General features: G+C 58.2%; 1 protein-coding gene across 2 annotated transcripts in view; it reads right to left on the bottom strand.

The window, feature by feature from the left end:
* Positions 1-6,224: 6,224 nt before the first annotated feature.
* The window catches only part of EPHA2 (EPH receptor A2), a 28,150-nt gene continuing 21,323 nt past the window's right edge, over positions 6,225-13,051 (bottom strand). For both annotated transcript variants that reach the window (XM_037045130.1, XM_037045131.1), the window contains exons 15-17: positions 12,702-12,895; positions 11,941-12,096; positions 6,225-7,163 (exon numbers count right to left, since the gene is read on the bottom strand). In XM_037045130.1, the coding sequence (XP_036901025.1) occupies positions 7,058-7,163; positions 11,941-12,096; positions 12,702-12,895 (456 nt within the window). In that variant the 3' untranslated portion in view covers positions 6,225-7,057. The remainder of the gene's footprint in view (positions 7,164-11,940; positions 12,097-12,701; positions 12,896-13,051) is intronic.

The raw sequence follows: 13,051 nt of genomic DNA, 5'->3' as shown, positions 1-13,051 counted from the left end.
AGGAAGCCTTCCCTGACCTGCCCCAGACTAAGTTCCTCTTTCTCTGGGTCCCATAGTCCCCATGCTCCTTGAACCATGGCGTTTATATTTTGAGTGATCTCGATGTTTCCACAGGCCTCTCTCCCCGGCGGACGGAAACCTGCGAGGGCCCCTCTGACTTCCCTCACTCCCCACTCTCCCCCTAGCACCAAGCACGGGTCTTTGATTCTGTTGTCAAACGTGGGGACACCCTGGGTGACTGGGGACCCAGGAGCCATGACAAAACAGACCTGTCCTTGCCCTCACTGGACCAGCAGGGGCAGAAGGTGGGGTCAGTGACAGACAGCCACCACGGCCAGCCCGTGAGCCCAGAGCAGCGAAGGGTCAGAGATACACAAAGGACACGCAGCAGGGAGGGGAGCACCTGTAAGGAGGGAGAGGCCGGCACCCTCTGCGCTGGGACACAGGAGCTGAGAGGTGAGAGGAAGCCGGTGGGTCGTGGAGAAACCCCCACCCACCGTGGGCCCTAGAGAGTGCTTAGGCTCAGCTCACTGCCTCTGAAACCCATCAGTGCAGAGGAGGGATCTGGGCTGGGGCCTGGTTCGAATCCTGCCTCTGCCACTTTCTAGCTTCAGAGCTTTGGGGCAAGCCCTTCACTTCTCTATGCCTGCTGCTAGGGTGACCAAATAAAATGTCATCCAGAGAGAGACAGAGTGAAAGGCCTTATTTTTAGAGAGGGAAAGGGAGGGAGAGAAACATCAATGTGTGTGTGGCTGCCTCTCGACGACCCTCCACTGAGGACCTGACCTGCAATCCAGGCATGTGCCCTGAGCGGGAATCAAACCAGCAACCCTTTGGTCCACAGTCTGATGCTCAATCCACTGAGCCACATCAGTCAGGGCCATGGAGTTCTTGAAGAAAGTAATAAGGAGAAGGGAACTGTGCTGCTCAGGGGAGCGAGCTGGACAGACAGACACCTCCAGGGTCGTTCCGCCCTGCTGGATCCGTGTGCTGAAGTGGGAGCATGGGGAGGGGAGCCGGATTTTTCCCAAACAGTTGGCAACAAGGCTGGTTCTTGAGGTTTCTTGGAGGATGAAGCATTTGAGTTGGGTTTGGAAGGGTGAGTATATTTCCTACAGGCAGAAGTAAGGCAGGGTGGTGTGGGCAGGGGTGGGGCTCAGATGAAGAAGTGGCGGCAGGTTTGGGGGTCTGGATGGAATGAGTGCAGTGGGAGGGGTGCGGAGTTTGGGGCAGTCAGCAGGGTGGCCTGAGGGCTTGGGGGTGTAACTGTCTGTGCCCAGATGCTGGGACGGGTCTGCCTGGACCCTGAGGCCTGGTCCTTGAGGACAGGAGCACTCCACTCAGCAGGAGACCTGGTCATGAGCGGCCTGGCTCTGCCAGACCAATGTGGGGAGTGCATCCGTCTGTCCAGGCTGCCAAGGCTGCTGGGGAATGTGATGAGGCTGCTGAAATGGGGCCCAGGCCCAGAGGGAGAGGGCGCCCCCACCCCTGGCAGGGCGGGCTACGGCCACAGCTTCCCAGAAAGCCAGTCTGGTTCTGCCGACAGAGAGAAGGGCTGGGAGGGTTTGGATTGGAGAGCCAGACCCCGCAGGGCTGGAGCGGGGCCTGCTGCCTGGGGCTGCGTGGGAAGAGGGTGTCAGGAGAGGGGAGCAGGCGAAGCCAGGGTGGGGGCAGGAGCCCCTCATGCCAGCCAGGACAGACTGCCTCGAGCCCTCCGTGTTGCTAAGGGGGAAACTGAGACCCAGGGACACAGGGTCCCTCAGCAAAGTCAACAGAAGACAACCGATAAAGCCCTTCTCCCTCTTCCAGCAAAAGGGTCTTCCTGACGCCCTGCCTCCTGAGGACATCCGGGACCCCCAGATGTCACCCCCTAGCTGTGGGATCTTGGTTGGATACCATAACCACACATAGCCCCAGTGTCCCTGTCTGTAAAACAAGGAAAAATCCATGTGTTGAAGGGTCACTGATTCTTCAATATGACATGAGGGTGTCGGGCTTGGCACGCTGTCACACAGTAGGTGTTCAGAAACCCTGGATCCCTTCCCCTTACTTCCTGTGTGGCCCTGGCCAGCCAGCAGGAGGCGGAAGCTGGTGTAGCGCAGACCCCACACCACCGATGTCTACCGACCAATCTGGTTCCATATGCCCCACGGGGCCCTCGGGGCCCCAAACTCTGGCCCCTCTTCCCCTCATTCATTCGTCTGTTGAGCAAACAAACAAGATCATGGAGGGTCTACTGGGTGGGAGACACTGTTCTGGGGAGGGGGCAAGGGGGGTTCACACAACCTCCACTCCTGCAGCACCCACTGCGTGTCAGGCCCTATCCTCCGCCACCAGCCACAGCTGGAAGTGGGGTGTGGCAGAGAGCTTGCCCAGTCCTCTAGGATTTACTAATTAAATAGGAAATCCAAGGCTGGTGCCTGGTGACACAGTTTTGCCACGCGGACTGGAAGCAGAGGAGAAAGATGGTGACTCCCAAACAGGCACCCTCCTAATTGCTGCTTTGGTCTCCTTTGGGGCTTTGTTGGTGCATCAGGAGGGCTGCCAAGGCCCTGCAGCTCAGAGCCTGGAAGGGCCATGCGCTGCAGGCCCCCTTCGCAGCTGAGACGACTGGGGTCCGAGGTGAGGGTTCTGCTTGTGGTGGGAACGAGAGCAGGGCTGGTGTCATAGGGCTGCTCATGACAGGAGAGCCGGGAACTAGGGCAGCCTTGGAGTGGCAGGAGGGCTTGTCCTTGTCAAACGCGGGTACCCAGCCCTATCCACCGAGGTCTGGGGCATGGAGGGCAGGGACAGGCTCTTCTGGGGACACTTCTTTCCCCCTCGCCTGGTGGACTCCTGTTCAACATTGGTCTCAGCTTGGATGGTCCTCTTCCTACAGGAAGCCTGCCTGAGTCTTCCAGGCTGAATCGGGTCTCGGCTCTGGCTCCTGTAGCTCCTCTCCCTCTTAGCCTGAGTCTTGGTGTATTTGCTGTGGCCCCTCCCACCTGCCTGAGTGGCCAGTGGAGACAAGGACCTTCCTTACTCTGTCAGGACCCCGCCCCCCGCAGGGCCCCACCTGGCACAGAACAGGGGGCGTCCACCCGAGGGACGGAGTCAAGCAGCACACCCGCCTCCACCCTCTCCTCCCTCTCCCCAATCTGGGTGCCTGGGTGGTGGGGCGCTGTGGCATCTGGAGACCTGGGGCAGGTTTCCCCCAAACCGGTGCCTCTTAGACTGCATGTACGAGGTGGCCATGGTAAAGAGGGAATGTCCTCACTTGGCATCTGACAGCGGCAGGTGGGCTCTGCGGGACCTGGGACCAAGAGCACCGGGGCTGGTGGCTCTGGCGAGTTACCTAGCCTCTCAGTGCCTCAGTGGTCCAGTCTGAAAAATGGTGATACTGGTGCCCGCCCGCCTTGAAGGGGTGTTGAAAAGATTAAGTGAATAAACGGGCAAAGCACGGAGAACGGTGGGTGGCACCCCGTATACCTTTTCTGAGCGTTTGCTGACACCCGATCTCAAATTCAAGCAACATACTCCTGCTGCTCTGGGTTGGTTTGTTTGTTTTTTCCCCCTCCCGTTAATGTTAACTCGGTTACCATGGTACCGTGGTTACCTGGTACCATGGTGGTGTTGCCAGGCTTCTGCAATGGGAACAAATTTTTTTTCAACCCTTTCTGTGCTTCCTTTCTTCATAAGGGTATCCCTAGGCCAGTCCACAGGCCAAGCCGGGGGGAATTAAGCTCCACCTGCTGGAGTGGAGAACTTGTGTGGATTATTTGGAAGTATTTTCCTGGTCTCCCCATGTATTCGTTTCTTTAGTCATTCTTTGTATCGGTATGGACTCATGTACCTGTCTTTTCTGCTTTGGCTTATAACCTAATTCTGTTATGTGTTGGTCAGTCGGGCCTTGGTCATTTGGGATCTCTTTCAGGTGGGCTCCTGTGTCTGACAACCCCCATCTGCTTATTTTGCAAGCGTTTCCTGTCTCTCTACAGCTATGAAGTGCTCCAGACCCATCTTGTATTTTTCCTGCCTCAGCCCTGGAATCGGCCCTTTCTCTAAGGGGCCCTGGTTTCTTTAATTAGAGAGTGGTGTTTAGGAGCCAAGATCTGGGGCCTGGATGTGCTCATTCCTGCCGGGGTATCCCCGCTCCTCAGCCCCCTAGGGGACAGAGCTGGGTTTGTTTTAACTAAGTTTCCCCTCCTGCCAATTGTGGGGCCTGTTGGAAGCCCCAGACAGCTGCCCACCAGCCTTGGGACGCAGACCCCAGTCTGCAGCCCAGGCCTGTGTGACCTCATGTGCCCCAGCAGGGCCTTCTGTCAACCAGGGCTCTGAGGGAGAGAGCACATGAGGCCACATTCCTCCAGGCTGAGCCACTCCCTGTGTCCACTCCTGCTCTCCAGCGGGGCCACTGGGCGGCTGAGCTGCTTTGGGAAGGGGACTCGGGCCTGGCCTCAGGTGCCGCAGCAGCCCAGGCTGCCGTGGAAATGCCAGCTTGCTCCCTCGAAAACAACGGCTCAGCCACAGTGGTGGCAGCAGACGGCCCAGAAGCAGAGCCGTGGTCTCACACAGGCCAGACAGGGCACGAGCTCGGTCCCAGGAAGGCCCGACTTGGCCACATGCTCAGCGCGCCCAGGTAGCCCAGCGCCACCAGGAGGAAGGCCCCCTGAACCCGTCCCTGTGCTCCCCTACCTTCCCAACCCCAGCCCTGCCCGACACCCACGGGCGCTCAGTGGGCCAGGCCAAGAGTGGCTCCCCATGGAGGTCAGGGGGTCCAGGGGTCCAGGCAGAGTCTCTGGCCAGCCTTGAGACGCCGAGGCAAGCCGAGGGCAGGCCTTCAACTTCGCCAGAAGTCTCTGCTCTCCCCCCACAGGCTGGGAGTCAGGAAGCCTGTCACGTGGGCCTATCTGTACCAGAGACTTGTCTGGAGCACAGGAATCACACCTCTCCCTGCGTCAAATGCTCAGGGGTTCCTCACTGCCCTCCGCTTAAACACTCTGCTCCTGCTCTTGGCCCTGACCGCGTGGCTCAGTTGGTGGGAGCACCATTCCGTATACCAAAGTGTTGCGGGTTCAATTCGGGCCAGGGCACAAACCAGGGTTTTAAGCTTGACCCCTGGTTGGAGTACATAGGAGAGGCAACTGATCAATACTTCTCTCTCACATCGATGTCTCTCCCTCCCTTCCTCTCTCTCTAGAATCAACGAACATATCCTTGGGTGAGGGTTAAAAAAAGAAAAAGCTCTGCTCCCAGATTTGACTTAGAGGCCTCTGGGGTTCTCTTCAGCACCCACATCCCACCCTAATCACGCCAGACTGCTTGTGGGTTCCCTGGCACAACCACGGCTCCACCATTTACTTTGCCTGCATCACGCTCTTTTGCTGCTTCACTGGTTAACCCCTAGTTGTGCCTGAGGTCTGGCCTCTGGGATCCCCTCCTCCAGGAAGCCTTCCTCCTGTGCCTCAGTCCATCCCGGCTCACCTGGGCATGTCCCCCGGTCACTTGTGTGCCACATCTTCCTAGGATGTGAGCAACCTCTGGCATTGTAGAGAAGGCTCAGGGTTTGCAACCGGAACTCCGGCTTCCCCCAGGGCCTCTGGTCCTTCCAGCGGTGTGGCTTACAGCCAAGTCACCCCCATAAATTCGACTTAAAATTTTAACAAAAGCAAGTCACTGCCCATCTCTGAGCCTTGGTGCCCTTTGTGAGAACAGCACCTAATCGGGGTCTCCAGCCCTGCTTTCAATCCCAGCTCCTGTCTCCAACTTGCTGTGAGGCTTCAGGCCAGCCCTGTGGCTAGAGCTGGACTCAGTTTCCCTCTCCTGTAAGCTGGGGCCGCCCACAGAACTCAGCGTGCCGAGGCTCCAACCAGCCAAAACTTGTGAAAGGCTTTCGTCAACCTCAGAGCCCAACCCGGGCAATTGAAGAACGTATTTCACAGCTCCGTGGAGACATGTAGGAGGGGGGCGGGCGGCTCTCACCGATCTGCGCCGCCAAGCCCCCCAGAGCCCACAGATCAAAGGTGACAGGCCTGCTGGCAGCGGGGCCGGGCCTGGCTGGGCCTGCTCCCTGGCTCGCTGCCCACCTCCCACCCACCCCCACTCCCAGGGTTCCATGGCATGTACCTCGCAAAAGAAGTTGTTTAAACACGCAGGGTGGGGGTGAGCCCCGTCACCCCCCACCACTTCCAACACACAAGGCCCATCTACCCCACAGCCCCTCCAAAACTCAAAGCCGAGATCAGTGTGATCTATCTGCAACTTTATTCCAGAGCAGAAATAAGTCATTTCCTAACAATAAATATAAAAAAAGTAATAAATTAAGGTTCGAAAAAATAACCAACAAAACAAAATCATTAACACTGATGGAGTAATGATATTGTCTTATAGCGGCAAGAGATGGATGGACCAGCCCCTAGCCTGGGAATGTCTGACACTGGCTGTCCTCTGTCCCAAGCCCTGGCTGGGCCCCCTGTCACACACACATTCTCTCCACAAAGTACAAAATATATATTTTAAAAACCTCAACACAGCCAAGCATCCCGTGAGGGCCCTGGGGAGGCAGGAATTTGGCCCATGGGGGCCGAGGACAGGGCCTAGGGGTCTGCAGAAGGCACTGGAAGGTGGGGGAACTACTTTGGGTCTCACCCAGCTGAGTTCACTGTCTGTCCTCTTCTCCTGAGAGGGTGGGGCTTGAAGTACCCTGGTCCTGTGGCCACGTCCCAAGACGGCGAAAGGGAAGCCAGGTTGGAAATGTCCCATGCGCACGTCCGGAGGCCTCGGCAGGGCTCCTGCCTGCCACAGGACGCTTCGTACAGGTGGCGCCTGCTAAGTGCTCAGCTGGCTGTCCTTTGTGGGCAAAGAAGGCCCTCAGCCCGGGGTCCCTGAGCATGTCCTCAGTTCAGGCCAGGGTGTCGTCTGAGAGTCCCCTCTGCGCGGAGCAGAGGGCTCGGGGTGGCACCAATGAAAAACAACTAGAAATAAATAAGGTCCCTGGTGGCCAGTCGCAGGGCTGGCAGGGAGGCCACCGTTTCTTCAAGTATTCTTGGCCGAGGGGCGCGCGAGGCCCTGTCGAAGCTCAGATGGGGATCCCCACTGTGTTCACCTGGTCCTTGAGTCCCAGCAGGCTGTAGGCGATGCGCTTCTGGTGGCCGGGCAGCCGCACCCCAATCTTCTTGATGTCACTGTGGGTGGGAAGGAGAGAGGCAGAGTTAGGGGCTGGCGTGGAGAAGCAGGCAGCTGCAGGAGGGTGGCCAAGGAGGGGAGAGGAGGAGGCGGCCTTGGGGACCTGGGGGCGCATGAGCTCCAGTTAGGCAGAAGCCTCCCTATACCTGAACGCTGGCTACTTTGGACAAAATTAAGAAAATGATACAAGTGCTAACTGTGAGCAGTTTTTTTGTTTACATCAAATGGGCAGGATTATCTGTGAGGCAGGTGCTCTTTTCACATTCATTTTTAAAATTCTTTTAGTGTATTTTTCCCCCCATTACTATTTAGTCCCCTTGTAGCCCCCTTCCACACTCATTGTCTCGATTGGAAACCTGAGGCTCAGAGAGGTAAAGTGACTTCCCCAAAGTCACACAGCCAAGAGGTGGGAGAGCTGGGAATCACACCAGCTGTGGACATTGATTGCATTCCCTCTCCCGCCTCGAGTCTGTCCCTGCTGTCCCCAGCTAAGGCTTCCTCCCAGGCAGTTTGCAGGCCATCAACAAGGAAGGGCAGGGACCCTCTAAGGCTGCTGCTCAATGGTCTCTTCCCAGCCCTCAGCTCATTCCACCCACTCCCTCCAGGTACCCATGGACAGCCCCTAACTGACCAAGGTCTCGGGAAATACTTGCTGAGGAACCCTCAAGGTTGGAGCCCTGCTGATCCCTAATAAGAGGGCCTTGCAGGTGTTTTCCCTGCAGCATTCTCAATTTCCTCACCTGCAAAATGGGATAATGGTGCCCACCTGGAGGGTGGGAGGCCCGGAAACTGGTGGCAGAGGGGGAAAGAGGCATGGGTGCCAGATAGAAAGGTGTGCCTGGGAGCGCGCCGTGCCAGGCAGCCCCCCCCCTGTGCTCCCCCATCCCCTCGTAAAACCACCTATGCTTGGGGAGCCCTGGAGCAGGCCGGCTATTGCTCACTCTGGGAGTTTTCTCCTCGGCAGTCCTCACCCAGCAGCCCAAACCCATGAAAACACCCAGGTTTTTATGGGCCATCTTCTGGCTGTAAATGGAGCTAATTATACGGTGCAAGCTCCCACTGGCAATTCCGGAGACATGACTTTCCCACCGGCTCTGGGAGCCCTCGGAGGAGTGCTGAGCAGGGAGGGCACACCTAGGGGGGTGTGGAGGGTGGCCCGGAGGTGGCTTGGGGACCTCCAGGAGGGGCCGGCAGCTCCCACTGCAGCAGGAAGGCCAGGGGTTGGACACCTGGGAGGACTTCCTAACCTCCGCTGCAGGGCTGTTTCACACCTACACAGTTGGGGGTGCTACAAAAGAACTGTTTTCCCCGCCCCTGGAGGTCTCATCTTGGGCTCCCAGAGAAACATCTGCACCCCTGGGGAAAGAGGTCGGAGGATCCTGGGCCAACCTGCAGATTCCCTGGCCTTGACGTTCTGGAGGTAGGGCAGGGGGGGTCTGCATTTTATCGGCCCCCAAAGACCCTGACGCACGGTTTAAGAACCTGTGGGCTACGTGAGCTACAGGAGGGCAACGGCTGAGGCCTGGTCCCCTGGGCCCATCCCTCGGCCCCGTGCCCTCCCGAGGTCTAGGAAAGGCCTGGAGCACAGTAGGCCTTCAAGGAGTGTCTGCTGAGTGAATGAAAGAATGAATCCTTTGCTGAACACTGAGCCACTGCCCAGGCCGCCTCAGGCTGGCATGGTTCACGGAACAGGGTGGGAGCTGAGGTTGCTTCTGAGGCCCGAGGCCCGTCTAGGAGGCAACAGCCCTGAGCCGGGAGGCAGGAGGCCAAATTCTGGGGCTGGACTCCATCAGCACCTTGGGCAGTGCTGTCCTGTCTTTGGGCCTCTGTTTCTTTATAGGTAAATGAGGGGCTTTGATTAGATGCTGCTGAGCCACCTGCCCCAGCCCCATTCTCTCTCAACACAAAGCCCCCCAAGACTCCCCTGCTCATTTCCCAGCCACAGAGACACACCAGCCTCCGCTGCCCACTCAGGGGTCCAGGGCTGTCCCTCTCATCTGCTTCCATCATGGGGGTGAGGAGACACAGGGCTGAGGCCACTGTTTCCAGGACACTTGCAATGCCTGCCCTGGCCCCAGGGAATTCAAAGGCCATATCTCCCCAGGGAGCACCTACTATGTGTCCCCTGGACACAAGGACAGGGGAGTGAGAAGTGGCCTCACTGCCAGATCGTCCATTCACACAGCAAACGTTCCATCAGCGCCAAGCCTGTGCCGAGGGCATGTGGAGCCTGGAAGACCCCTCAGCCTGTGTCCCCCACCCCTTGGAGGACGCTGTAGGCAGTGACCTCAGACACTAGATGGGGTCTTTGTGGAACATTTTCTGGGGTACAAAACCACTGCTTTTACTTGCTCCTTAAAACCATCTAGGCCCCGGCTGGCATGGCTCAGTGGACCGAGTGCCAGACTGTTAACCGAAAGGTCTCTGGTTCGATTCCCAGTCAGGGCACATGCCTGAGATGTGGGCCAGGTCCCCAGTTGGGGGCAAGTGAGAGGCAGCCGATCCCTGTTTCTCTCGAAGCACACCGATGTTTCTCTTCCTTTCTCTCTCTCCCTCCCTTCCCCTCTCTCTACAAAATAAATAAAATCTTAAAAAAAAAAAGACCACTCGAAACCTCTAGTCTGGCTAGAACCTCTGTGACTCCAGAACAAGGCAATGATGCCCAGGCTGACAAAAGGCGGCCCCTGTGGGACCACAGGGGACCAGGCAGTCTGCCCCTTGGGACAGATGTGGGAAGGCCACGGGGCGGGGAAGGACCTTGAGGCCTAACCCCGTACCCCACCGAGAAAGAGCTGAATTCTCCTGAGACCAGCTCAGAGCCTCCCACCAGGGTCCATGGCACGGGCGGACACAGCCTTCAGGTTGAAGTGCTTTGAGATCCCCGTTTATCTCCTTCATTTCAAACGAAGAGGGAGGCCGGGATGGTGTGAGTCACGCAGACCCCAGCTCTGAGCACCAGCAGCTGGGTGGGAGGAGGAGGGAGCGTGGAATGACTTCCTGCCTTTATCCAGGCCTTTTCAAAACACAGCGTGCACGCACACACACAGACTCTATCCATCCAAGATAGCCCCGTCCCAGCTCGTGGGAAAGGAATTGGCCGAAGAGCACCCCGGGCTATTCTGGGAAGCCTTTGAGAGCGTGTGTTTCCTGTAAGCACTTCTTGTGCCCTCAGCCCTGCTCACCCAGAAGAGAAACCGCGCACTGTCCTTGGTGGGAGACCCCCGGAGGGGTGAGGGGGGCTGTTCCAGCTTCCCAGGGGAAAGGAGGGGGGCCCAGGAACCGGGCATTTGCCCACGGGCTGTGGGCAGGAAGCAAGAGAATTGAGAATTGAGCCCCTACTGTGGATCAGGCGTGTGATCTGTATTGTACCCATGCAATCCCCACAGTGGGGAAACGAAAACCAAGGCTCAAAGATGGAGCTGGACTTGACCAAGGTCACCTGCTAGGAAGTGGCAAATGTGGACTTGAACCCAGCAAGCTTGGGACCCTGCAGCTGGCTGGCAAGCAAAGACATCCTGGGGCCTGTCTCCTTCCTCCCCATCTCCATGTCTCCCTCCGGTCAGCTCTGTCCTCTCCTGACACCCATCCCCAGCCACTGCCTGGGATGGGCCATGGTCTGGTCTCAGAGGCCTTGATTAGCAGTTTGGAAGCCCAGCCAAGCGGTCGTCAGAGGCCCTGGAGAATGTTCACGCACAGGCCCAAATCCCAGAACTTCTGGGACCCAGAACTGTGGGAGGCTGGGGTCGTCCCCTGTGTGTGGTTCCCAAAACCTCTCAGCTCCAAGGCCCATTCCCGCCATGACCTTGGACCCTGTACAAGTGCGGCCATGGGGGGACATACCACTATTTTTAGAAGCACAGAAGGCCAAGAGGATGATGTCTCCTCCCCGCTGGGGTGGGAAGACATGTCCTTGCCAAGGCCATGCCGGGAAAGGTCCCCAGTGCTGGAGTTGGGAGGAGAGATGAGCTCCCACAGGGCAGCCTGACAAAGGACAGACCCAGGACTAGACAGGGGTAACTGGCACTTCTTGTCATGCTAGAGCACAGGGCTGACAGCCACGTGGGGAAAGGTGCTGGGGAGAGGCTGACCCAGGCCCTTTCTCCTGGGCATCGCCAGGATGTCCAAGGGCGCTGGCCATTTCTTCTCAGCATCCGGGGGAGGAACGCTGCTCCTAACAGGCTGTGTGACCTTAGGCAAGCTATGTAACCTCTGAGCCTCAGATTCCCCACTTGTGAAATGGGGGGAGTGATAATAGCATGTATTCAGAAGGCAAACAGGGCACTCGATCGGCGATGGCTGTGAAGGGAAGTCATCCTTTTGCCGGATTCCCGTCTGTGAACCGTGGGGCCTAAAGAAGGCCATGTAATCTCGGAGCCTCGGTGTCTCCACTGAGGACCTCCGTGGTCCCTGGGCTCTGGACCCGGACTAACCAGGGCTGGAATCCCTCTCGCCCTTAGTGGCTGCAGGACCCTGGACAGGTCACTGAACTTCTCTGCATCCGATCCTCACCTGCCCGTGGAAAACACTGGCGGGACCTGCCTGCCGAGCTAGTGTGAGGGCTGATTCAAGGGGCTCACACGTGGGGGCCTGCACATGGCCCGCCCCTGGGACATGAGGCTGCTGTTCTGACAATCACTAGTACTTTCCCATTCTGGAAAAAAGATGCCAGAAGAAGAGACAGCCAAGCAGAATAGCCTCTAGAGGAGGCTAGAGAGAGGAGCAGGAGGGTTGTGAAACTGGGGGCAGGGGCGGGGGCACGGGCACAGCCCAACTCACTCGTTGGTCATCTGCACCACCTTCTCGATGGCCGTGTAGCCGGCCGCCAGGAAGTGCTCCGTGTACTGCTGCATCCGGATGGACTCGAGCCACTCGGGCACCGTGCGAAAGGGCACCCCCTCCGAGCCGCTGGTGCTGGGCAGCCGGATGGACACCCTGCAACATGAACCGCCCGCCCTTCGGTCAGGGGCTGAGCACCCAGCCCTCCCTGGGCCCTGAGCCTGCAGCTCCCTAACCTGGGCCGCTCACCCAGCTGCCCTAGGCCTGTTTCCTCACCTGGGCAACAGGAAAGCCAAACCAGGTGGGTTCAGGGAGACAGCCTGGCATATTGGGAGCACTCCGGGTTTGTAGCTTACGCTGCCCCCTGGCCCCCTACTGACAAGACCACTAACTACAAAACAGAGCAACATTAACAAAGACTCAGCTTCCTAGAGGCATGGTCCCAGCCTGGCCACTTGCCGACATGGAAGATACTTAATTGCCTTGCCTCAGTTCTTCATCTACAAAAGGCAGATGACTCTGGGCCTACCTGTAGGTTGTTTAAATGAGTTACAACATGTGAGGGCTGAGCGCCATGCCCGGCACACTCACCACAGTGTTGATGGCTTTAATTAGTGGTACCCAAGGCAGCCCCCATCCCGTCTAAGCAAAGCTCATGCACAATTCCTGAGCCCCTCGCCCATTAGCCCTGGTTGGCCACGACACCAAAGCAGCTCAGGAGTAAAAGGGGGGCTGCCACGGCTGGAGGGCATGGGACTCACCGGGGGTCAAAGTCAGCCAGGGTCTTGAGGGAGTCGGGAGCTCGGATGAGCTTGTCCAGGATGCTGACGATGTCGGCGAACTTGGGGCGGCGGGCCCGCTCCTGCTGCCAGCACTGCATCATGAGCTGGTAGACGGCGGAGGGACAGTCCATGGGCGTGGGCAGCCGGAAGCCGTCGTTGATGGCTTTCATCACCTGGCGGGGGTGGGGGCAGGATGGTCAGGGTGCCTTCCCAGCCACCGACCCCATGCAGGTCCCCGGGGGGGCACCAGTACGCGGAGGTGGGCAGAGGACAGAAGGGGAGCCCCGGAGACAGACAGGATGGGTCTCCTTTCTTGGGCCGACACACAG

The sequence above is a fragment of the Sturnira hondurensis genome, unplaced genomic scaffold (genome assembly GCF_014824575.4).
Source record: "Sturnira hondurensis isolate 20B ecotype Veracruz unplaced genomic scaffold, ASM1482457v3 Scaffold0004257, whole genome shotgun sequence".
NCBI classification, from domain to species: Eukaryota; Metazoa; Chordata; class Mammalia; order Chiroptera; family Phyllostomidae; genus Sturnira; species Sturnira hondurensis.
Note: the sequence above shows the minus strand (reverse complement) of the source record. Positions and strands in the feature narration are given on the sequence as shown.